The 24,904-nt window shown below is 42.6% G+C and overlaps 1 protein-coding gene across 1 annotated transcript; it reads right to left on the bottom strand.

Annotated features, from left to right (window-relative positions):
- Nucleotides 1-7,003: 7,003 nt before the first annotated feature.
- CDHR5 (cadherin related family member 5) lies at nucleotides 7,004-24,159 on the bottom strand. Its single transcript, XM_040559579.1, has 13 exons — nucleotides 23,382-24,159; nucleotides 22,451-22,501; nucleotides 22,011-22,103; nucleotides 21,790-21,888; nucleotides 20,276-20,386; nucleotides 19,737-19,913; nucleotides 19,253-19,343; nucleotides 17,839-17,936; nucleotides 16,799-17,005; nucleotides 15,643-15,759; nucleotides 14,083-14,155; nucleotides 10,917-11,068; nucleotides 7,004-9,793 (listed from the first exon to the last, which is right to left on the bottom strand). The coding sequence occupies exons 1-13, from the start codon at nucleotides 23,856-23,858 to the stop codon at nucleotides 9,224-9,226; spliced, it is 2,316 nt and encodes a 771-aa protein (XP_040415513.1). The 5' UTR covers nucleotides 23,859-24,159; the 3' UTR covers nucleotides 7,004-9,223.
- Nucleotides 24,160-24,904: the final 745 nt, after the last annotated feature.

Below are 24,904 nucleotides of genomic sequence, written 5' to 3'. Positions count from 1 at the left end.
TTCCAATGCTGCACAACCCTTTCAGTAAAGAAATTTCTCCTAATATCCAAACTAAACCTCCCCTGGCACAATTTGAGACCATTTCTCCTTGTCTTATCACTTGATGCTTGCGAGACCCCAATGCCCAGCTTGCTATAGCCTCCTATACCATACTTTACAAGGTCATTGTAAAGTACAATAAGGCCTCCTCTGAGCCTTCTTTCCTCCAAACTAAACAACCTGAGCTGCCTCAGCAGCTCCTCATAAGACTTGTTCTCTAGACCCTTCGCCAGGTTTTTTGCCCCTCTTTGGACACGCTCCAGTACCTCAATGTTCTTCTTGTAGTGAGGGGCACAAAACTGAACACAGTTTCCAAGGTGTGGACTCACCACAGCTGAGTACAGAGGGACAATCACTTCCCTCACCCTGCTGGCCACACTAGTTCTGATGCTAGCCAGGAGGCTGTTGGCCCTCTTGGCCACCTGAGCACACTGCTGGCTCCTGATATTATACTGTAAAATTTGGCTGTGTTGAGCCACAGACAAAGGAAAAAGGCTTTTCCTTGGCTGTGAGGAGGCTTTAGGAGGAATAATTCTTGAACATATGGAGAGAAGAGGCAATTTCAATAGAAGAATACAAATCCTCCCCCAGATCTTTGTGCTTGTTTTCACTATGATTCAGCCACTGCCTTCATAGCTGTAAACACCACCTTCTTTTGAATCATTCCTTCCTTTAGGAGCAAATGATAGAATTGTACCTTCCTAAACACAATTTGTATCACAGTATTATTACAGGGTCTCTGCTCTTCACAGGTAACTTCTGCAGCCTCAGTTTTAATGACAGTTCCAAATCCATTTCAAATTTGTGACATCATTCAGTTCTAAACAGAGACAGAATTTGGGCTAGCAGAAATTAATTTTTGGATACCTATTTTTGTTTGTTTGTTTGTTTGTTTACTGGTTTCTGCTACTTCCTGAAGGTAAAATGACTGTATTTTACTTCTCGATTTTTCAAATTCCCTGCCTGTATCTGTTGATTTCAATTTAGGTTTACAGTTTTCCCTGGCTACCAAGAAGGGATGTTTACTCTTTTCTCTTCGTAGGCTGAGAAAGAAAATGAAATGGCCACTTCTTAGGTACATGTTACTCCAGAAGAGGGTGCTCAAAGCTCAGAAATGTGTCCTGGGTCATTTCTGCAATGCATTTCAGTCACCATCTGTAAACTCAAATCCAGATCTACCACTGTAACACTGAAAAAGGTGTTCTCCCCTTGGAGGTTTGCTGGCAACTGTGAATATATTTTCTTACCCTGCAAGCCAGGGTTATACTAGTGCTAGAGAAAATTCCTTAGAATTGCTGCCCAAATGGTCATTCACCTTGGATCATAAAGTCTTACTCCAGGCTGTTGCACTGAAAAGGAGTCTGGAAATAGTTGCACATCTTGTATGACAAAACATTTTTCAAAGATCTTAGAAATGGCATAACTTTAGAAGAAAAAAAAAAGAACTTATCTGAGCCATATTCCCACGTTATATACAGTATGTTAGTATGTTTTAAGTCCGACACTCATTTAGAGAATCCAGATCCTTAAATTAATGCTTCTTTTCATAAAGAAAGCTGTATGACAGCTTTTCTGTTTATGTGTCCTTTAGCTAATATTAAGGTAAGTTTGCAAAACACTATTCTGAACATACGGAAAAAGGACTGTAGTTAACTGATCAGAACTTCGTGGTTTTTTGTTTGTTTGTTTGTTTTTGTTTGTTTGTTTTGTTTTTAACTCCAGCAGAGAAGTATTGAAGGTTCTTGGTTCTGTGTATTTTGTTCCTTAGTGGTTTGTATTTATCAGAGAGATTGCCCTACCTGTTTTTTGCATCAGTAAAACAAATAAAATAATCAGTAGAGAAAGGCAGCCATTTCAAAAGCCAAAGTCCAAGTCCAGAGTTGGTTTTTTACAGGTATGTGTACTACAGATATTAAACGAATGTTTATATCAGCTGGTATGGAGATAAAAATCAGAGCTTGGCTGTAAATTGGGTGAAAGATGGGGTTGGGGTGAAATTCATAAATCAACCTGTAGAGTTAAACTTTGAAAAAGATTTGAATGGCTTTGGAGTTTAAAGATGGGATTTAAAAGGTATTTAGATGCTTATTTGTGATCAAAAACTACTTCAGAATAAACACATATACTTTTCAGTCCTGGACAGAAAAGGGTCAATGCAGAAACCAGTGCCTGCCTGCCTCAGGAAATGTTATACTTTATATAGTGCTCCTCATAATACTTGTATGTGAGCCTATTACATTTGTTTAGAAGCTTATTGAAACACAGTTCTGTTACTTTGCTTTATCAAAAGGCTCATAACTGGCCTGAAAAAATAGAAGAACATTTCTGTAACTAAGTATATTTCTATTTCTCATGTAAATATATATAAATAAAAGTTTCTTCTACAGTATTGCAAAAAGTTAGTCAACATTCCCAAAATAAACAAACAAACAAGAAATCTAACCCAGCTCAGTGTAACCTGAGATGGAGTTCAACTTAAAATAAATAAATAAATAAGTAAAAGCTAACAAAATCAAAAGTAGGTGTAAAACATTAGAAGTATAATAAAAATGAAGGGCTTTGTTTACCATTTTTCAGAATCATTGCTATTTTTTCATCCAGTTCCACTGATTTACTTAAACCAAAAATACTGTCAGGGCAGGCCCAAGACAAGAGAAAAGAATATAGGATGTGGAGACTTTAACAGGCAATAACTCACAGATGCTGAGCGCTGCCTGCTGCCAAGTTTTATTAGCTCTCCCAACAACAAAACAACCACTACCATAGACATAATATTTACAAAATGTAACTTTTTGAATGGATACAAGCATAACCCTGAAATAATAAATACAATGGCTGTATTTACTGATGCTAGAGGTAGAAAAGCAAAAGAAAATAATGGTTTAACTGAATCTGTCGAATGTATATATGTCTGAAAGCTTCATCTTAGAGATGTATTTGAAATGCATTAACATTTTATATCCACACAAAACCGATATTATTATGTTTTTTCCTCTAATGGAATTTATTCTTCCTAACAGAAATTTTATTTCCGAATTGTGGACTAGAAACTTCCCTTTCACGTGGGTAGGATTACTTCTGTGATGCCCAGTATAGAGGTAATCCCTTCCATGGAAAATCCTGGAAATCTTGGCGAGGTTGTCTACACTATTGTACTTTGCCAAACAGCTGTACAAATCAGCTTGGAGAGTCCAGGGTTTGTGCTGTTCAAGTTTAGTTCCCAGCTCATCTAACAAATCCATAATAGCACAATTTATTTGGGGTCATTTAATGTAGTGTTCCTGATTAATGGCATTCGAGTTATGGAAGATGATATGACATGGTAGCATTTTATCCTGTATATTATGAATTAATTAAACAAAAATATAGATGGATGAATCATTTCACCCTTCTCTTGTGAAATAATGGGGAAAAGTGGAGCACGTGGGACTTTCACCGTCTCTTCCACTATTTGTCTCTGCAGAGTTGGACTTGATGATCCACATGGGTCCCTTCCAGCTTGGGATATTCCACGATTAGTGAAAAAAGTCTATGATTAGTAAAGTCTGTGATTAGAGGCAAGGCACAGGCTGGTTACTTGGGCTGGGAATTGTCACTATCTGCCTTTATTTTGCACTTAAAGCTGGATTTTAGCATCTCCACTTTGCTAACAGTCCCACTGTCCTAGGGGTAAACAATGACAGCAAAAGTGGGAGCCCCCATAGACCTGCCTCTCTTTGCTTCAGAAAAGCCATTCACAGGGCTTTTTCCTAAGGAAAATTCATGATGCCCAGGTCTGGACTCTCTCTTGCGATAGCAAGGGGAGGAGCAGAGTCCCTGAAATGACAGCTGCTGCAGATGCCAGAAGCTCTGTCCTGGCAACTGTGTTAAAGACCCCTTGGGATCCCAAATCATGCATGTTTGGGGATAGAAAAGAGGTTACTACAAGGGAAGCCAATAGGAAAGAGGGAAGAAGAGCTCCAGAGAGAAAAGCACTCTTGCCTATGTTCTTTCTCTGTTGTTAATTGTCTGTACCACAGAAACGTGTTGCTATAAATAAATTAATAAAAGGAAAATTTTAGGTAACCGGGGAAGCCCTGGTAACAAAAGAGTAGAGTCAGGATCGATTGAGTTTCTTCTTGACCACAAGATCAGTATCCTTTCCATGGAAAGGAGGCCCTCCTCCATGTTGAATCCTGTGCCAGCCCCTCCTCAGTGACCCCTTGGAACAACCCCAAAGGTTGCACACAGCTCCAAGGAGTATCCCCAGGCAACTAGTTGGACTGCTCAGCTGTGGTAGGTGCAGGACCAACCACTGAGGAGCCCCACAGTGCCAGTGCTCCTCTTTGGCCAGGACATCCCCCATCCCACACCCCTTAGACTCAGGAAAAAAAGACTTCAGGAGACTTCATAACCATCTACATCTCCCAGAATTTATGATGGTGCAAACTGGTGACTGGTAGGGAACTCATCCTTGACCTACCTCTCAGGAAAGGCTTTTTCTGGGGAACTGAACACACAGGGAATGTCAGACACCTTCTTAAATGAAATCTGAAATCTCACTGAAAAGGAAGAGAATGAGCAAGTGAAACATGACTGAAGGTGTTGCTAACTTTGTATGTCAAATTCATGCCAAGAAAAGGAAGGATTTTCTTTTGCCTTCTTACCAGGAATAAATACATCATTATCTGTGAGGGAATGATCTTCTCCAATATAATTGGAAAGGTGAAGTACAGGTCTCTGAACCCTCATGGTATGCCATGAGGTGTGAAACCTTTGTGCTCACAGGAGACCCTAATTCACTGAATGGCTCTGAAGGAAAGGTTGAGTACAGAAAGGAGGCTGAAGAAGCACCTTAACTTTCCACTTTCTAATTCAAGCTGCGTAGAATTAAAGACAGATGCCTTTGCTGTCCATGTGACGGCACTATTTGAACACGTTTTCACTTCTGAGTGTTGCTGTGTAACTTGCCTTAACAATCACTGAGTTCTGGGTTTTGTGGGTTTTTTTTGTTTTTTTTTTTTGGTTTGTTTTTTTTTTTGGTGGTGGTGGTGTTTTTGTTTGTTTGTTTGTTTTGGTTTTTTTCTTCCAGTATGAATTTTCTGGATAAAAGAACAAGACTATCAGATCTTGCATAGGAACAGAATGATCAGCTGGGGCTGCAGAAGAACCAACTGCCAGCAAGGAGCCTGGCAGGTGAATGGCAAATTGATAGAATTCCAATTGCATGCCAAGGGAGGGAAGCCAAAGAACCAATGAATAGCAAACTGAAGGTGCCCAGATTCAAACTGCATGCCAACACCTAAAGCTGAAAGCATGAGAAGTACACCAATGGGAGGAGGAAAAGCACCAACAAATGAGTACAGATTGCAGATTGAGGGGGCACATAAATCAGTTTGCCAATGCACGTGCCCAGCAGCCCGAACAGCACAGCAGCAAAGGGCAGACAGCGTGCAACACTGTGCCAACAGACAGGAACAGATCACATATGGCACAGAAAAAGGGGGAAATGGGGCAGCTATGCTGTGTCAGCCACCAGGAACTACATTCTGCTGGAAACCATTTATTTCGGTCATTGCTCACAGGTTATCATAAAACAGTCTTCTGGAAAAGCAGAAAAGGATTTTATTTTTTTTTTCTTCGGCTGTGAAGAAGAGTTGGAGAAGGATGATCCACAGAAAAGCAGTCTCCAAATGTAAGTGAGAGGAAAGTTGTGTCTCTGGTAATCCCAATGCTAACAAAATGCTGCAGAAAATGAGATGGGAAAACAGGAGCTGCACATCTGGGGAGACTGTGAGGAAAATAGCTTGGTGTATCAGTGTGAGGAGTAAGAGAGAAGGGATCCATCTCCCTGTCACACGCAGGAAGGGAATTTTCTTTAGGTGACCTGCTGCCCCCCAATGGAAAACACTCCACTCAGGATTTTTGCTAAAGCTTGGGGGAACTGGTTGAACATGATCACAGACCCCACCAACCTAGCTCTTGCCCTCCATCACTGGTTCTCATTGCTGCCTTTCCAGTCATCTAAGTCAGTGGAGGACCATCTCTGCCAACCTGGACTTTGTGGGCCTGGTTTTAGCAGCTTTAAGAGAGGTATTTCTGTTGTAACACTAAGTTACTCAGGGACAGCTGATCCAGAGGAGTTGTGCATGAATATGTGTGTCCCACCATCACTGTGGTGGTATCATCTTTAGTAATGGCTGGTGGGGCCAAATTTGCTGTGCTACAGTAGACACCAAGCCAGCACTCCATAACCAAGTGCACCAGGACTGATTTGGGCCTGGCCCACGTTCCTTGCTTTCGGTATAAACATGTGTGTGCCAACATTTCTCCCAGAAATATTTTCGCTGGTTCGTTAAAGACAGAGATGATCTGTCAATCAGCAGATCTTCCCAGTGCCAGTCAGTCATTTCTCAGGTCATTATGCTAAAATAATTCAAGGCTCCTTAATAATGCATGGAGGCAGGAACGACCAATTGTAACCCATGTAGCAGAGCTGTGGATAGCAATAAATGGAAGCTGGTAAGTACTGGTCCCAGATGCAGGAAAAATGGGTCAGAGGGGCTGCTGAAATCCAGGTTGCTTTTATCTGTGTTTTGCTCCCTCTCACAAACCTCCTTTGTCCTTTGCAGTCTCTTCTCACTCCCACACGTGTTAGAAAACACAGTGCTGCGTCTGTTCCCTTTGCCCATCCAATGGGGAGAACTTGCTGTTTCGTTAGCACAACAGCTGCTTCTTCGGACAGTTTTCTGCTTGCCTTCCACAGAGATCACCCCTTGTCCTGTGTAGGCTAGGCTACGTCAACCACTGCCCTGGGACACAATTCTGCCTTGAAAAAATGATCCCTAGTCAGCAGGACACTTAGCACTGCTTGCAACACCATCACAAATGCTGATTGTTGGTGTACGGCAAGCTGGTGGCCAATATTTTGGGCCTTTACCCAGATGAGATGAATAAAGCAAATGCCTGGAGGGAACCAGAGTAGAAACATTCCAGCTTCACCCACCCATCAGCAATCTTCCCATGGGTAGCATCAGCACGGAGGGCAGGCTTGGCTCTACCCTTGCTGATGGCTGAAGGTGGTGGGCTAGCAACTAGCAAATGCTGGAGAGTTCTCACAGTCCCATGGGAAAATTCTGCTGGACATAACCCTAAGCTACTGGAGGTACCACGCTTACAAAGGAAACACAGGGCACACTCCCCACCCTCCGCTATCAGTCAAACCACAGCTGTAATTTCTGGGCAAATAGCTTTATTGCAATAAGGACAAAAGCTTTCCATATCTCAGTCTCCACCTTCAGCAAAAGTGCAACTCCTAAAGTCCACACACAACGAGGCCAGCTCTCCTCAGAGACAGGACAACAGAGATGAGCACTAACAACACTGGGATGGGGAGATGTACAGAAACAAAGTATAAACCAAGATGAAAGACTGCTTGGAAGTGATTGTCCTGTGTTTTGGTGTACATGAGAATCCCAGCAGATGTATTTTGGTTTCACTCTCTTAAGGGTTTATCTAGATAAAAGGAAGAAATGAGAAGATTTGCCCTGTAGGGCAAAGGCAGGAGTACTTATTATTGTTGCTTCTCTTAAAGGACACTTATACTGTTACAGTTCTGTGCAGTTGTGCTAACCTGAGCAAGTGAGATAAATATTTGTGACCCAGGATTATTGTCCCTGTCTTACTGGAAGTTTAATGCTCAACAGCCCGTGTCTGCCCTGAGCTAGCCCCCAAGTGGAAAAACCAGCAGCAGCACAAATTTTGTGCTGATAGATCAGAAGATTCAAATGCACACTGCCATATTCTCAGTCAGTGGAAAACATCCCAGTTTTTGATTGCCAGCTGGGAGAAGCAATTTGCAGATGGGAAGTGTGAATCTGGACCAGAGCATCACTCCCCATGCCACCAGGCAATGGAGTGCTCTCTTTGTTGAATTGATGGCAGGACCACAGCTGAAGACAAGATTGCTGAAAGATGAGGGAGGATTGAGGGAGAAGGGGTCCATCATGCTAGCAGCCTTTCTAGCTCAAACCTGGGCTCAAAAGCCACACACAGCAGGGATTACTTGCTCTCAGCGAATTACCTCCTTTTTCAGGCTCAGCTCTCGGTGAAGCCTGAAGATTGTATTTCACCAGTAAAAGAGCCTGCTGGGCTTCTTATGAATGGAGAAAGGTGGGAATGCAAAAAGGTTTGCATCCACAAGTGAGGGGCAGAGGAGGCAGTGACATCAGGCACTTGGAAGCAAATGCTGACCTCCACCTTCAGCAGCAATGAAGTCCCTTTTATAAGGGACACCTCGAGTCCTGCTGGACAAAGGACACAATGGGAAGCAATGTGCTGACCTACATCCAGCACCCCAGAACAATATCTATCGCTGCCAAAATCCCAGGGAGGTGGAAATACTCCTGGCATTTTGTAGGCAGGTTCTGGCAGAAGCTCTTATCTGGCCCACAAGGTACAGCACAATTACTTGTCTTGTGACATAGAAAAATGCCTGGCAAAGTCCTCAGGAAAGAGCATGTGATCCGTCCTTGCTTATCAGTGATGGAGGAAACAACAGCTCCCGAGCATTTTAACACGCGCTTTCTGGCAAAATGGGGACCTGTCGTGGCACTCCTGCTGCTCCCAGTCCCCTTGATGTCATGCCAGCTGCTTGTGCTGGGGTGCAGAGAGCAGAGCCAAGCCCTGACGTGTGCACCTGGATGCAGTCATATGAGCAACCGCAGGGTCAGAGTGACTTGCGCTGGCTTACGCCCTGCAGCTGGCATCAACCTGCAACACCCTAAAGGGAACATCCAAGCAGTGAGTGCTGGCTCATTTACCCACCAAGAGGAGATGAGAGCATTGGATTGTGCAATTAAATTGCTACCATGAGCTGAGCTAACTGCTTCAAAGTCAGTGTAGCTATATCTCTGCTATTCCTGCAGCCAGTTTGGGAAACATGATGTAGGGGACTCCAGGGCAAACAGGCAGAAGGGTGGAGAGATGGGACATGTTTTCCCCATCCAAAATCCCACATGATGTTTCAAGGTCTTGTTAAGAGGTTAAATTAGTTATAATCTCTTCTGGCTTTAATCTCTGCATGCAGGAGAGGCAACTGTGTCCTCCTGCATCCCAGTTACCCCCAAGCAGAAAGGTGGGCTCCATCTCAGAAAAGCAGCAGAGATTCCCCCATTTCAGTGGGGAACATACAGACTTATTCCCATTACACTTTAACGTCATTTTCTGTCGCTGTGCGAGACATGTTAATCATCACTTCTGCAGCTGGGAATGATGAGTTTTCTGAATCAATAGATACCCCTGACCCTCCGTGGTGATCATCCTTGTCATCTTCTTCCTCCTCATTCTCCTGCAGATCTTGATCACTGTCATCATCATAATCTGATGCATTGTCCTTAATCACTTCAACTTTTTCTCCAGCATCTGGATCCACATCGGTCTTAAACCACACGGCTTTGTAGCCATGGTCCCCCTCATTCCTGTCTGTTTTGAGGATAGACTTTACTTCTTTCTCATGCTTAGTGTCTTCTTTCACCTCTTCCTCTTCTTTTTCCTCTTCCTCTTTCTCTTCCAGGTCAAAGACAACTGTGGAAGCTGTGGATGTCTTTGGGAGGCCATCAATTTCTTCTTTAGAAGAGGTCAAGAAAAATGATGGCTGCTGTAGCTCAGTTATACCACCGTTTTCTGAGCTTTCCTGCTCTTTGGCACTCAGATCTGGGTGTTCATCTTGATTGTAAGCTTGGTTCTCATAGCTCTCAGGGAAATCCTTGGAGAACTACAGGAGGAGAGACACCTTGTGAGTGCAATGAAAGGAAATTAAATAGGGTGTAGGTGTGTGGCTAAAGTTACTCGTCTGGCCTTTGTTGAATATATACAAACAAGACCCTGGACCCTGTTGATGCTGGTGGAGAAATGTTCACTGATAGCAAGTAAACATGCTGCCTACCAAGTCCAGGTCAAATTTCCTGCTACTAGGCAGGAACTTTCATTTTTCTGCTTGCTTTTGTTGTTTTGTTTGTTTGTTTGTTTTGGTTTTGGTGGTTTTTTTTTCACTTCCTCCCTTTCGAGAATAAAAATTAAAAACTTAACAACTGCAAAAACACATCCTAAGCAGTTAAACAATGCTGTTCTTTCTTTACATGTAGATGACAATTACCGTGAAGAATTTAGCCTAGCAAATGACCTTAAGGACAGCTTCTCAATCTCAAAACTACTTTAAAACCCAGAGACCATGGAGAATTACTGGGACCATTGGTGATGAAAGATATGTTGTTGCCTGTCTATTGTCTAGTGGCACTGTTCCTGCATTTTAGGTGTTCAAGGTTGTCTGCCAGCATCCATTTGTTCCTATGCAAACTATAATTTGGCCAACACTTTGCACTTGAGAATACAAAAGCACTGAGTAGAGCAGGGTGTCATATGCATCATATACACTTCAGATTAGGTTAAGACAAATTCCCTAGGTGTCCAGTTCCTAGGTGTCCAAAACTTGGTTGTCTAAGGCTAAGCTTTAGGATAGGATAAGAAGGGCTCTTTCTCTCCATTGTCTATAGAGAAAGGATGTGCAGTGGTTTATATCACAGTCACATGATTTTCAGAGACCACCTCTGGTATGTGTCACATTCATCCTAGATTTTGTGCTCTGTGGAGCCATGCTCCTCTCCTTACTATGCCTGTTCAACTACCATATGGCTCCAGCCTCAGAGGACAAAAAAGATCAATAACAAACATCACCAAAGTGATACTACCTTTGCAAATATTGTCTCAGGAATGATTCATCACCTTCACACAAATGTGTAGGATTTGGACAGCCCATCCATACTCTAAATCCTCCTCAGGTCCCACCTCCTACCTCTAAGAAATTCTTAATGCAAGTCAGGTACAAACAAAGCACTTACCTTTTTATTTATCAGTAATCTGACCGTTTTCCCATAATGTTTGTATATCATCAGTCCAAGGAAGACTAAGGTAATCAGCAACAGTGCTGCTAAGATACCACCTAAGATACCCATATCCTGTGCAGTGTATAACTTATCAGAGGTGATTTTATCTACAAGAAAAGCAAACCAATGTTACAAAAATGGCAACTTAAAATGGCAACTAGCTTTTAAGCACAACATTTCATTGTGTACAAAGCTCCAAAGAGTTTTTGAAGGGCAACGAAGCATCCTGTGCAGTAGAATGTGGCAGTGATATATTTAATGTCATAGAAGAAATGTCATTCATTTTCTGTCCTGGAAGCAGAGGTTTCTATTAAAGTGGCCACTCACAGAATATTATAGCTTGCAAGAAGTTACATAAAGTGGAAATAGCATCTATTTACAAGACTATGATGTTTACCCTATGATTTAAATAAGCAAATATGTACATGACTGTATTAGCTAAGCAGAAGTAGAGCTAGGTCAATCTTGTCTGTTCCCACTTCACCCATTTCCACCAGCATGCAAAAATGAGGTATGTTTGTATATATGTATGTGAAAATGCAAAGCTTTCTTTAATGTGGAACTTCACCTCTGATACTAATGAGCATGTTAGAATAGGAAATAAAAGTAGAAAAACAGTGTGCTCCTTGGAAGGAGAGGAATTGACTCTGGTGTCAATATGACCAGCCAGGTCAGGTCTGACTTCTTTGTGTATTAACAGATGAGGGTACAATAACATCTTTGTTATGCTGATAAATGCAAGGGTACTAGGAACCACGTTTATGGCCAAAGAAAGGGATTATGTCATGAGGGTGTTTGTTGGAAGGATTTTTGCTGAATTTCTTACTGTAGTTTCTTTCTTGAAACTGATTCCTGCCTCCAAACTTGAACTATCAGGCTCTTTGTGACCAGAGGAAAGTCCCTTTCCCCTCCAGGAGAAGACAAGTAGTTGCAGAGCTCCCCCTAGGACACATACTTTTTCTCACATAGCAGAATTTTAGTGACTCTTTTTAGTTAGTGACTCCAACAGGAGTGATGGACACATGGGCACTATTCAAGCAGGAGCTTGGAGAAACCCAGCGCTGCCCAGCCTGGGCTAACTCTGGGGTCTCTCATCTCTGCCCAACACTTGCTGTTCCCCAGGATATATCTCAGCTTCATTAGGACGTGGGAATGAAAAACATTAGAAGGTCCCCAGGACAGAAAACCCTTTCATGCCCTCTTTGTAGCGGTAGCAACACATATCAACCTCCTCAGGAACTGCGTATGCTTTCAGCCACTGGTCAGTGTAAGCATATTTGTATGGAGATCAACATTACAGTGGAGAGACAGTAACTTCTTCAGGGTTAATCAGCGGTACTTGTTGTTGTCAGTGGGATTCTTTGTTTTTAAGTTTTTCAGCTTCATTTTGTAATGTAAATTAATCTCTTTAAAGTTTAATGATTAATGAAACACAATTTTGTTCTCCTGCTGACCTGTTTATGACAACAAACTCTGAGTACCCTCTCTGCATTTGATTGCACCCTCAGTTTATCATTAATACGCTGGTGAGGCTTTAGGACATGAGTGAATTTTCACTTCTTAATCATGTCTCCTAGGGAGCCACAGCCCACAGAGCTGATGTGAAGCTCCACCGCCCTTAACTCCTTCTGTGCTGTGCAGCACCCAGTACCTCCATGAAAGCTAGCTCAGCTTGGTGGGATGACTCATGCTGAAATCCACGTAGGCTGGCTCTGGCACCAATGTCTCAGAAACCAGAGGTCAGTGTACAGTCACCTCTTCTCGGAAGGAAGGTATACTGAAAAGGACTCTAGTTTCCCCATGGATATTGCGACACTTAGTAAAGCACCCTCTAACCTGTTGCGCACACACTCCTTAACACCACTTATTCAAGCTGAGGGTTAAATATCCTACTGTTTGTCCAGGCAAATGGTAATCTCAGCTCTATTTGAGCCACTCCTGGGTGCTAATTGTAGTAGAGAAAAAAGCACAAATCCTCTCACAGGCTCTGAACCATTCAGTGTAATTTCCCTCTACTTTGTTTTATAGTCACCAGCATCATTATTTTGTGGGGTTTAAATAGCAAGTGCAACATATAAAAGATGCATTGACCCATTGGTACGTCTGCTTGGAGCATTAACACCGTGCTGTACTGACACCTGAGCTAGCCTTCTGCTGAGCTGGACTGTGTCACCTAAAACTGTGCTTAGGTGATTTTAATGCAGACGGTGTTTTCAACTGTGACACTACCATCAGGGAATCCAAATTTACACCCAGGATCCCACTGTTTTCATCCTCCAGTAATCCTCACAATGGTGGTGTTTCTGAGGATGAAATAATTTAAAAGCCCAACTGGGGCGTTCAACCACACATCAGGGAGAAGTCAGTGAAGTCTGGACATTATCTACCTGCCCTGATGTGAAAATGCATAAAATTGATTCCTCTCCATTCAGTGTAAAAAGCTTCATAAGCCTCAAATCTAACTGATTTATAAGAGAAATTTCTAAGAAGTACAGAAGTGTAGGCTATTTTTACTTCAGCAAATCCAAATGATAACTGGAAGGTTATGCGTGTAGCCTCATGTCTATCGTTTCTCATGGGTCGTTTTTCCTGGAAAGGCCTTAAAATCTTGGAGTATAGGAACTTGGCCTGACCTGAGTAGAAAATGCCATGGCTCATGAGGAAGCCTGGCTTTGTGGGGGTGTGCCAACTTCTGTCTGCTCCTGCATAAGACAGGAAATTATGCTGCAGTTTTCTCTATTTTTAGTCAAAAAAAGAGCAAGGATGTACCAAGGTGTCAGGGCAATCCTCCTTTGACATTCTGGGTAATTTTTGACTCGCAAAACGCTATGAAGCAACTACAGATTTAATTTTGGAATAAAAAGAAAAGATGCTACATCACACAGCACTGCTTAAAGCCTCAAAAGGTTGTTTGAGGCACGTGGTGACCATATCCTAAGGATGTCCTTTGAGCATTTTCTCTGTCATAGCCACCATAGGACCTCCAGTAGATATAGGGTTGGCCTTAGCCCAGGCCCACAGACTTCATTGGGTGACCTATCATTGCCGGTTTGTCCATGAAAGTGGAAAAGGTTCCCCAGTCACCTCACTTTACCAGAAAACCAAGAAATACCCAGCCTACCTGCAGCAAAGATGATCTCCACCGTGATGATGGTGCTCGCCTCCTGCAGACTCACTGTATCTTTTGCAACAGCCTGGGTGAACATGGGGAAAAGATAGTTTAGGGACTTTCTAGATTTCTATCTTTCTCTCAGGAGAAGTGGTGGACCCTTTGGGGACAAAGTACCTCGGCCATATCTTTACCATATCTTCACAATATCCCAATATCCTTGCATTGTAGCTGGGGCAGTCTGGTCACAGAAGAAGAGTTCTGAAAAGTCCCTGTCCTCAGCCAAAACCACATTCATCATTTGCAAACAGCTTTGCAGTACAGTGCAATGCTGTAAACAGGCAATGAGGTAGTGTGGGGCAGTAGCAGCATGACGTTGGCACACATTTTTGCCCTGCAAGCAGCTGTCTGCCCATGTAGCTAAAATATTGCTGTAGTCAAGCTGTGTCAGATAGCTCTGGAGGATGTGGTATTGTGCCAGGCAAGCTTTAGCATTGCCATTTGGCACTGGCAGGCAGGTGGGCAACATGAATATGTTCTTTTTAGAAAGTCTAGAATTATTAACTGCTTCTGTGATTGTCTTGATCTGAGCAAAAAAAAAAAAAAAAAAGTACTGGATTTACAGAATCACTGAATGGCTGAGGTTGGAAGGGACCTTTGAAGATCATTGAGTTCAAACCCCCTGCCCAGAAGGGTCACCTAACACATGGTGCACAGAATTGCATCCAGGTGGGTTTTGAATATCTCCAGAGAAGGAGACTTCACAACCCCTCTGGGCAACCTGTCCCAGTGCTCTGTCACCCTCACAGTAAAGAAGTGCCCTCTCATATTCAGATGGAACCTCTTGTGCTTCAGTTTTTTCCCGTTGCCTCTCGTCGTGTCACTGGCCTCAACTGAAAAGAGACTGGTTCCATGCTCTTAACACCCTGTCCTCAAATATTTATACGCATTGATGAGGTCTCCCCTCAGTCTTCTCTTTTCCAGGCTAAACAGGCCCAGCTCTCCCAGTCTGTCCTTGTACAACAGGAGCTCCAGTCCCCTTATCATCTTAGGAGCCCTACTCTGGACTCAGCCTTGGCATAGTATTTTCTCCCTCTGAAAAAAAATTAAGCAGCCCCTGCTCTGTACCTATGATGTCTTCAATATCTCTTAGGTGGTATGTGTGGGGGGAAAAAAAAGTTTCTGGTAGGTTTCTCTTTTTGGGTAGAAATTGGGGGATTAAATTAGATTTTATATTTTCTGATTTATTTGCCTTTTAGTCCAAACCAGACTGTGGGACAAGGGTCCTAAAATCTCCCCAATTGACCTTTTGCTTGTCTCTAATGATATTTTCCACAGGAGGACAGAGGAAACTTCTTCTCAGCTAGCACCAGATGGTAGCCTATGTCATGCAGAGTGCATTTACTACCACTACATCTCCCTCCATCCCTATACATTTGTGATACAAATGGTTGGGGCAAGGACTGTCCTTTCATTATATTCCACATCTAATGGAATTCCACTCTTGGTGCTTCTCTGTTAGAAACTCCTTCCTTCCACAACCCTGGCAAAATATGAAGAAAGTTGTCCTACCTCCATGATTACAGTCTCTGGTGACAGCAGATTGACATTTGTCAAGATGAGTCCATCTTTGGTTGCAATGAAATCAGTGCTGTTTTTTATGTAGTATTCAATGTTTGGGTTGAATTTCTGAAAAGCCAGAAAAGTGAATGATTAAGCCACACTGTGCTTTGCATGCATCTTTGTAACCACCTGTCAGCAGGACTTGTCAAATATGCCTGAAGTATAAGTGGGTGTATAGTGCAGTAAATAAATCTGAACTGAAGGAAGGTTGAAGTCAGGCATGTTCACCCTTTTGCACAGAGATTAAGAATGTATACTAAAAGTTTTGCCTCAAAAAAAAAAAATCCCAAGTCTTATCCACCTTGTGTTGGTATCATTAGTGTTTCCCCAAGCAAAACACATCTGTGCAAGGGACCTACTAAATTTGATCAGTTCTGCCTTTAATACAGTGCAGAAGGGGGATATAAACAGAGAATAACCCTTGTGCAGAGGTCTACATATTTTTTCCCTTTGTCTCTAGATTGTTTTTCCAGTACTAGATCCCAGTCTTGTTATGGAAGCTTTACCATCAGTAAAACTAGCACATTTGTCAGCGGGGAAAGGGAACGGCTGGTCAGTGAATCTCCTCCACTTTCCTCCTCCCAGAACTTTTTCCAAGAATGGCACTCTCAAAAATGAGTCACGATAGGGAGAAGGTTAACTATTTCCAGCCCAGGATTGAAGACTTGCTAGTCTGTTGTCTTTGGACAGTCTCCTCTTCCTAGGCTAGTCCACAAATAGCTTTTCTTGACCTGGCGGAGAGAGAACACCTCTACCTGGGATCCTGCCTCCCTGATCTCTTCTCAGAAACCCCAACCCAGATCTGGACCTGTTCACAGGATTTGCTAGTCCTGGGCTTACTTGGCATGCTGTTTTACAGTGAATCAGCTTACCTACATAGATCTGAGTGGCACTGGCACTTGGAAGAAAGAAGCCCAGCAGCTTCTCCAGATTACGCCATACTATAAATGATTCTGATCTATGTAAAAGTCCCAGATAAATATAATTTGGGACAGCAGAAGAAAGCTAGTGTTTGTCTCTCCCCACCTCCCCTTCCTTATGTTTACTTATTCTGCTTTAAGGCTGAAGCAGTAAGTAAGAATTCAGTGCATTTTCAGTTTCTTACATCAGGGAAGTCATCATCTGCTGCTTTTATCATCAGGGGACTTGAAGGATCCTCAACTTGGAAGACAAGGCTTCTTGGGGCCACACCAACAGATACTATTCCTGTGTAGTTACTGGACTCAAAGTATGGTGCGTAGTCACTTTTATTGATGACCTTAATCTCCACGCTGACTACAGAGTATTTCTGTTTGTTGTTGACTTGGGTGGCCTGGAGACACACACATACACAGGAGAAAGACAGAGAGAGAGAGAGAGAGAGAGAGGGAAGGAAATGCTAGTCTTTTCCTGTTAGTGACAAGACATAAGAGGTTAGGTTTGGACCAAAATGTGTTCCAACACATGGAGTTCTTTCCATCATTTTCAGTGAGCTTTGGGCCAGGCCTGTCACAGGGGCCTGTGTTTTGGGGTCCTTGTGCCTTTGCTTGCTTCTGCTGTTGGCCATCCACATTATCCTGGTCTAGCCCTAGAATCTAGATGTTAGATGTGGCTCTTAATAAGGGTCAGCTCTGGACAAATTGTCATGCCTAAGTACAAAGCAGTGGGATTCCAACACCAGCAGGCAGAGCCTCTTCAAATTCATGAGGGATTGGGTCAGTTCTGTTACTATCTGAGAGTCCACATCTTCCTGGGTGCAGGGAGTGCTTTGCAACTCCTCCTTTCCTGAGGAGTGCAACCAAAAGAGGAGGTTGTTTCTAGGAGTGAGTTACTTTAGCTACTTTAAGACAAGCCCCTGTGATGTCTACAGAAAGCCTTCCAGTTATGTTCATCTATACTTTGAACTCAGCAGAAGAGACTTGCTAAGTTAACTTGCTTTGATGGTGTAACCCACACATAAGGGAAAATGCCTCAACTCCTACAAGGGTTTTGCATGTAAATTGGTATAAGATACTGCTTAAATACTTGGTCTAAATACTTCCAAAATAAACGGTGTGAACAAGTTAGCTTTCATTATTAATGTAATTGACTCCTGGCACAGCAAGATTGATGCTTCCTAGAAAGCCAACTATGCTGGATGGCTGAATGCAATGTCATCAGACTTACCATGACCTGCAATAGGTATGAGTCTGGGGAAGTTGCTATTTTGTTCATCGTTAGATTTCCCGTGTCTGCATCCACTGAGAATACATTATCTGCATTCCCTAAAGAAATTAAAAGACATGGGATAACTTCATAAAGTGACTTCAAGCTCATGGTTCATTTTTTCCACATATTGGTGACAACAACCCCCAGACAATGATGTCATTGTCCTTGCCTTTCCCACCTTGTTGGGTGGGGGTTCATCTTAAACAGTTCTAGACATCTACCAGGCAGACATCTCTACCTGACCTTGTTACCTAGACTGTGAAGAGAAAGGGACATCTTAGTGCATGGTTTATCTCACGGACATGGACTAACTATGGGGTTTATCTCATGGACATTGGCCTCAACATGAGCTGCATTCAGCTCTGGAAACACTTATTTTTCTCTGCTAACTACAAAAGGAGCCTAGACACAGAGACCTTCTTGTATTGAAGTAGGGGTAGAAATCAACCTCCTACATCACCAATCTGTCTTTGAATCATAAAACCATCTATGTTGGATATACATTAAAATATATGTTCAATTTCTGCTTATTTTCCTCATTTTGAGATACTGTGGGCTTTATTTAGACAAGGATCCCCAGTATGGGGTTCCCTTTTTACTGTGGGGGACTGAGATCACACTACCTCCAAAATGCCAGTGGAATTTGAGGTTCTTTAGCATCTTTATTGTCAGGAGTATATTCACAGATATGGTGCCATGTAGAACAAATAAGAGAGATGAACAAATGGTCACTCCACCTGACCAATATGATCTGCCTTTGCCTTGATCGTTAATCAAGAACTCACTGTTAATAATAATAATAATAATTATTCTTTGAATGAAAAGGTGGCCCAGTGTCCCAGTCAATGATTGGGCAATCAGTTCACTATATTCAAGTAATCTTTTTGAAATCAAGGTTAAAACAGGGCAGATTAGACAGTGGCAATGCACAGTGGAATAAGAGCATTATTTCTGGTGATGAATGAAAATGATGCTGATCATTTGGGAGTTTTTAGGTTCAGCTCAAAGACTATGAAAGTGGTGCGACCAGACTGGCAAAATCAGGTCTAAAATCTTAAAGATAAAACATGTCATTCTCTCCGCCCCCTCCCCCCCCCCCCCCCCCCAAAAAAAAAAAAAAAGTCTTTCTGAAACAGATTTCATGGAGCTTGGCTTACGGGTCTGCAATTCTCTTCCTCTTCCTTTTTGTACAGCCTGTGTCTTCTACTTAATCCACAATGTTCTGCGTATCTAATTATGTTTCTGGGGCAGAAATAGAGGGGCAAATCTCCAGGCCCTCAACTCTCAAGTGCTGTGCAGGGCACCCCCTCTTGGCAGGTAATGTAGGAATGTACAAGTAAGGCAGTTTGGAAAAGGCAGCAATTCTACTCACCACCAACAATACTGTACACAATTTTTTCATTTATAGTGTAGTCCGGATCTTTAGCATAGATGGGCCCCGGATCCAGGGTGAGTGGTTCTGTCTGCAATAGAAAGGCAAAGTGTCACGCAGCACACTACAGCACCAAATGCTATTAGCACTCTCCCATCCCATCATGGCTCTGCTGGTTCAAACTGTGAAAACGACATTTGTTGTATATTATGTATACTATATATAGGGGATAGATGTAAGAGGGGAGAGGTGAGAAGGCCCAGAGCAAAGAGTTTTCCATCTCTTGCCTCTCCTGCAACATGCTGTAGGAACAAGGACAAGCAGTGCTCTTCTGAGTGAGGGGAACTTCCACCTTCCAGGATGATGAAGGCTCCTTGTCACGCTGAATTATCTGCATTTATGTCACAAGCTCTTGAAAATTATTAGGCACTACCCACTACCAAGAAAATAGCATCAGAGATACTGTTTGGTCGTGCCTGCTTACCGACATCTCGGATATATTGACTCTCCCAGAATAGGGGCTGCTGATGCAAATGCTTTTGTCCACATCAATGAAGCTACAGGGTAGGAACCAGGGTGGTTTGGTGTCAGCTTGCTCAATAATTATGTTTATTGTTGCAGTAGCTGTGTGGATGGTTTCGCTGCTGCCAACAGGCCTGTCCTGTATCCAGAAGCAAAGCACATTTGTAAGCTGCAAGTTTTATTGCCAAAAGGACCCACCTGCAAAAGCCAGTGACCCAGGGTCTTTTAGCTGTTTTAACTCCATTCTCTCTGAGGAGAGGCAGTTTATATGAAATTAGCGAAAGCAGTGAATTATCTGCTGACATTCTGCTGACAAAGGTGGACTGAATGCAAGTCTGGATGCAGTCAGTGTGGTTATGGAGGGTGGAAGGCTGCTCCAAATCCACTGCCCCCAGTACCCACCCTCCCTCCTGCCACCCCAGAGATCTCCTGTTCAGATTTGCCCTCTAGTTAAGAGAGGTTGTGGCATACGAGGCATTTTGTTCTGCCTAAAGAACTTACCATTGCATACAAGATCAATGTTGTTGAGTTAACTTTATCATAATCTAATGCTTTTTGCAAATATATTTCAGGATTATTGATTCCTTTTACGGCAAAATAATTGGTGGTGTCCTGGGTAAAAATAAATAAATAAATGGAAAAGCTTTATTAGCATACTTGATCACAGACGTTGAAAATACTACTCATTGCTGTGTTTGTCATCCCAATCGGAGCTTCAAGCCTGGGGACCTGGAGTGGGGTCTGGGGGCAGTGTAGGAATGTGAGCCCTATGTAATCATTTAGTATGGCACACTGTCATTGCCTAGCTTGTCAGAAAGGTTCCTTCATGTTCTTTTGACTTTTTTTCCCCCTAAGATCCCCTGCTTTGCCTGCCTACCTGCTTGGCAGGTACTGGGTGAAATCTACCTAATTTATTTCCTGTACTCAAACAGGTTTCCAACAATCCTGTTTTGGATCCATGACAGCCAAGCAATTCAACATCCGTGCACAAAGAACAGCCTCTGAGAGCTGGCAAGATCACTTAGCCTAGCACAGCTGAACTTTGGAAACTACTACAAGGCCAAATTGTAAGTAGTATAAATTGCATTTTAGTATATAAACTTTTGCACTTTGGGTTTTCTTTAATCTCGTATCTCGACTAGAATTCTTCTGGATTTCTACATTCCTCTGGATTTACACCAATGTGAATGCAAAATCCGGTCCCAGAGCTAAAATTCAAAATGTGGTTTCTGTTCACGGCCCTTAAAATCCCAGAGTTTAATCCCAGAGTTAATGGAGTCAGAATTATATGTTGGACACTACCTGCTCACTGCATGACGATATATAAAAATGTAAATATACATTTTGTTTGTTTTTCTCTTTACTTTTTTTAGTTTTTACGTCTAGCAGACCCTTCCAGATTGCCAGTCTAGCCTGGCATCAGTTTAACCATGCTTACAATTTGTTTCTCACTTTATCAAGCAAACCCCTTAAGATCAAGCAAAATAAGGCACTAAACTAGCACCTGGGGAGAGTCAGGCCTGCCTTTGGCTTTGACAAAGACTTTTTCCGTGATCTTGGGCAACTCGTATCTCCACTCTGTATAGGCACTGTAGACAAACAGACAATAACTCCTTTTTTTCCTATCTGACTCAGTGCAATTCTGAACTCTGTAAGGTGCAAAGGTCTCTCCCAGTATGTTTACAGACCATCCCAGCATGACTCCCCTGGATCATATGGTTCAGAATATCCCAGATGAAAGTGTAGACTGTACAATGTAATAAAAGTGTAAGCACTAGAAGAATTCAATACCAGCAATACCGATTGCTCCATTCTGCTAGCCAAACCAATGCTTGTACTTAACAAAAAGCTTACTTAACAAAAAGCTTTTACTTAAGAAACACCTCTTCCAGAAGGTGTTCAGGAGCCAAATGCAATACAACAATCCGTTAGCCTCAAAGCTGGAGCTCATCTGAATTAAACACAAAGACTTCTCTCTCTCTTCCCCCCCCCCCCCCCCCCCAAAGAAAGCTCACCTGCACTGTTGAATTGAGTTCATAATAGATGATGTCCAGATCAGCATCACTAGGACTTAAATCTTCACGGGCTACAATGGTTGCATTCACTTTTGTGTCCTGAAACAAAGTTGTGGTTATTTTCTCTGTGAAATTGGCTGAAGACTTCTCCCTGGTAATTATTCCTTAGTCCCATAGCACTGGTTGACCCAGTGCCCTCTTCATTTCTGTGAAATCCTTACCTCAGGAACAGTTACGGTGAGATTCGTTTGCTTAAACACTGGGCTGTTATCGTTCAGATTGATAATGGTCACAATAATGTCCAAAGTATCTCTCTGCAGAAATGGTAAAATGAGAGAATCAAACACAAAGGTAAGATTGTTAGGGGCTGATCCCAGTTTGCAGAGTGACAGAGAGGAAGGTTTGAGAAGCACAGCTAGTGGGTGCTGAACAGGGCTGGGGTTTGCAGACAGCCCACAAGGTGTGGGGTTTGTAGTTTGCTCCCACATCTCCCCATTCACAGAGCCTTGAGTGCTCTTTCTTTGACTATTAGAGGACTGTGTCTGCCTGGAAAGAAAAGGATGGCTCTTAACCGTGGTCTGTGGACTAGGAAGAGACAAGGAAAGTAAGTGCTTGCCTGCAGTACCTTGTAAGAGAACTGAGTGTTTGGAAGAGCACCCACCTGCCCAGCAGCATTCTGGCAAGCCACAATCACTATCAGCACGGTATCATTCTGTATGCAAAAACAAAACCCAAGCCATTTAGAAACAAGCCAAAATATACTGACTTTTTCTGAAGTAAATGAGACAAATGCATGCATTGCAGAATCAAGGGCTTTATCTTTTTATCAGGCATTTCTAACATTTCCCTTCTTTCTTTTGCAGCCATCCATCAGTGCTGGGCCCTTGCTTTACTGAGGTCAAAGCTGACTGATTTACTATCTTCTTTCTTTGTGATTCCTGTAACCTGGTGGTAGAGCTAATCGACCATTTTCTCCCGCTTAAGGAAAGTTCAAACAAATTTCTTTTTAAATCAAATGAAACAGAAATATGTCATGCAGCAAGTGCAGCATTGCCTGCAGGGTATTACCTCTGTCTGCTGTTCTTCATGCAAATGTGGGATTTTACATTAGGGAAATGGCAGTTTAAGGACACTTGTGGCTGCATGCAGAACTCTGTAGGTAGGTAAAATAATTTAGCTGCGACCTAACTGAACACGTTGACCTTTTATACTGCTTTTATTCTCAACATAAGATTACCTCACTGCTCAGCACTGTATTTTATACATGCAAATAAGGATCATTTTACATGCATCCTGGAGAGCTCTGAACACCACAGTTGTCACACTTCTTTTTTTAAACCTCCGCCTTGTTTTAATTCATACAGATTCGTTGAAGGAAGGTGACAGCAGGCATACAATGCAACTCCCTCCTCCCTGCCCTCTGCCTGTGCAAGGGCTGATCTCCCTGGTAGTGAACTAAAGCACAGTCAAATATTTCCTAGATACTTTATACACAGACTATAAATCCCTGGAAGTCGAAGACCCCTGGTTGAAACCCACTGCTTCCCAGCATTATCCATCTCATCCCTACAGCCTGCCAGCTAAAAGCTTACCTCATAGTCCACACTTTTGACCAGCTGCAGCTGAGACCCCTGGATGGTAAAATAACTGCCATCTGGCGAGGAAGGATCAACCGTTGCAGTGAAACCTGCTTCCAAATCGATAGTGGTCACATTGTATCCAGGAGGGTTATTTTCTTCAACGCTTGGATTTTTGTTAGAGGACAGAACATCCTGGAAAAACACACAAATGAGGTAGAAATTTGCCCGAGTATTCATGTTGTGACAGAATTGGGTGAGACATGAGACCCACTGGTTACCACTGAAAAGAAAGCCCTTGAACAAACCTGTCTTAAAGTAAGACTGTAAAAATCCTTTGCCAGATGCAATGGTACAAGCTGGTGCCACAGGGGTTATTATCCTGTGGTCACAGACCTCCTGCAACAACTTACCTGGTTGCTGTGCTGAAACTTGTGCTATGAAGGGCAGCAGAAAGAGCACAGAAGTGAGGAGCAGGTGAGAAACATCCATGGTGAGCTGCTAGTTATTGAAGAAATATGTTTCTAATTAAGCTGATCCTCTTCTCTCCCTGTTTCTCCCAGTGCTGTCTCCTGCATGAACTGCTTCACGAAGGCAAAAAACATTGGCTGGCTGGAATGGACTGCTCCAGTTCAACCTTTGCCTCTTTGCCTCATTGGATGACTTATAAGACATTAACAGGTCACAGAACATGATAACGCATAAATTCCCATTACTACTTTGTTCCTGGGTCTTTCCTCCCTTAAACTCTCTTTAGCAACAAGGGAATATTTGAAGCATTTCAGAACTCAGAGCCAAGTTCCCTGAGACAAGCATTAGCAAGAAAGAATATGAGAGCTGACAATTCAGAAGCTGTCTGTATACTCCAGAATTTCCTGTTGGGGTAGAAGTGGTGGAATCTATTTTTGTTATGTGCCGGAGATATTGTCTACTTTGGCCAGATCACTTATTGAAAGAAGTCATAATAATGCTAATACGGCCCCTACACCTTACTTATTTTATCCAGGCTTTTTCTGCATGGCCCACATCCCCCTTTATAACAGCTTTTGCTTTCCAACCCATGACTTCTGGTTTCTCTCTTCTAGTTTCAGTTTGTCATGGTGTTGTTGGGTTGAGACAGCAGCTCTGGAGGAGCCAGGAAGGTGGGTTTTCCTGCTTATTCTATGGCTTGGACTCATTGTTTCCACAAGACATTTTATTTTATTTTATTTTATTTTATTATTTTATTTTATTTTATTTTTTCTCTCTCAGAGTGTCCTTACCAGCTGAAATTTTTGAGGATAGCTGATAGCTGGCCTTGGGGTGCTTCTCCTGTCCTTTCTTCTTGTCAAACAACATGTCAAGACCTGATGGGGCATAGGCATATGATTCTTAACCAGAATTTTGCCCAGTACAGGAGCAAATCTCTTCAGAGGGTCTGTTGGTTGAAGATGACAAAAGTCTGGACTGGTTTAAGAGAGTAAGAGCTTAGTAGTGGTCCCATCACTTTCTCAGAGAGTCTGATTTTATCATGAAAAAAAGAGGGGGTTGAAAGTAAG

This window comes from Cygnus olor, chromosome 5, assembly GCF_009769625.2.
Source record: "Cygnus olor isolate bCygOlo1 chromosome 5, bCygOlo1.pri.v2, whole genome shotgun sequence".
Taxonomy (NCBI): domain Eukaryota; kingdom Metazoa; phylum Chordata; class Aves; order Anseriformes; family Anatidae; genus Cygnus; species Cygnus olor.
The sequence above is the reverse complement of the archived record's forward strand: the minus strand, read 5'-3'. Positions and strand labels throughout refer to the sequence as shown.

Coding starts and splice junctions, on each gene's coding strand:
- CDHR5 (XM_040559579.1), bottom strand. CDS start 23,858: ATGGATGTTTCTCACCTGCTCCTCACTTCTGTGCTCTTTCTGCTGCCC. Junction 20,387..21,789: donor AACTCAATTCAACAGTGCAG/GTGAGCTTTCTT, acceptor ATTTTTACCCAG/GACACCACCAATTATTTTGC. Junction 19,344..19,736: donor TCAATATATCCGAGATGTCG/GTAAGCAGGCAC, acceptor TTTCTATTGCAG/ACAGAACCACTCACCCTGGA.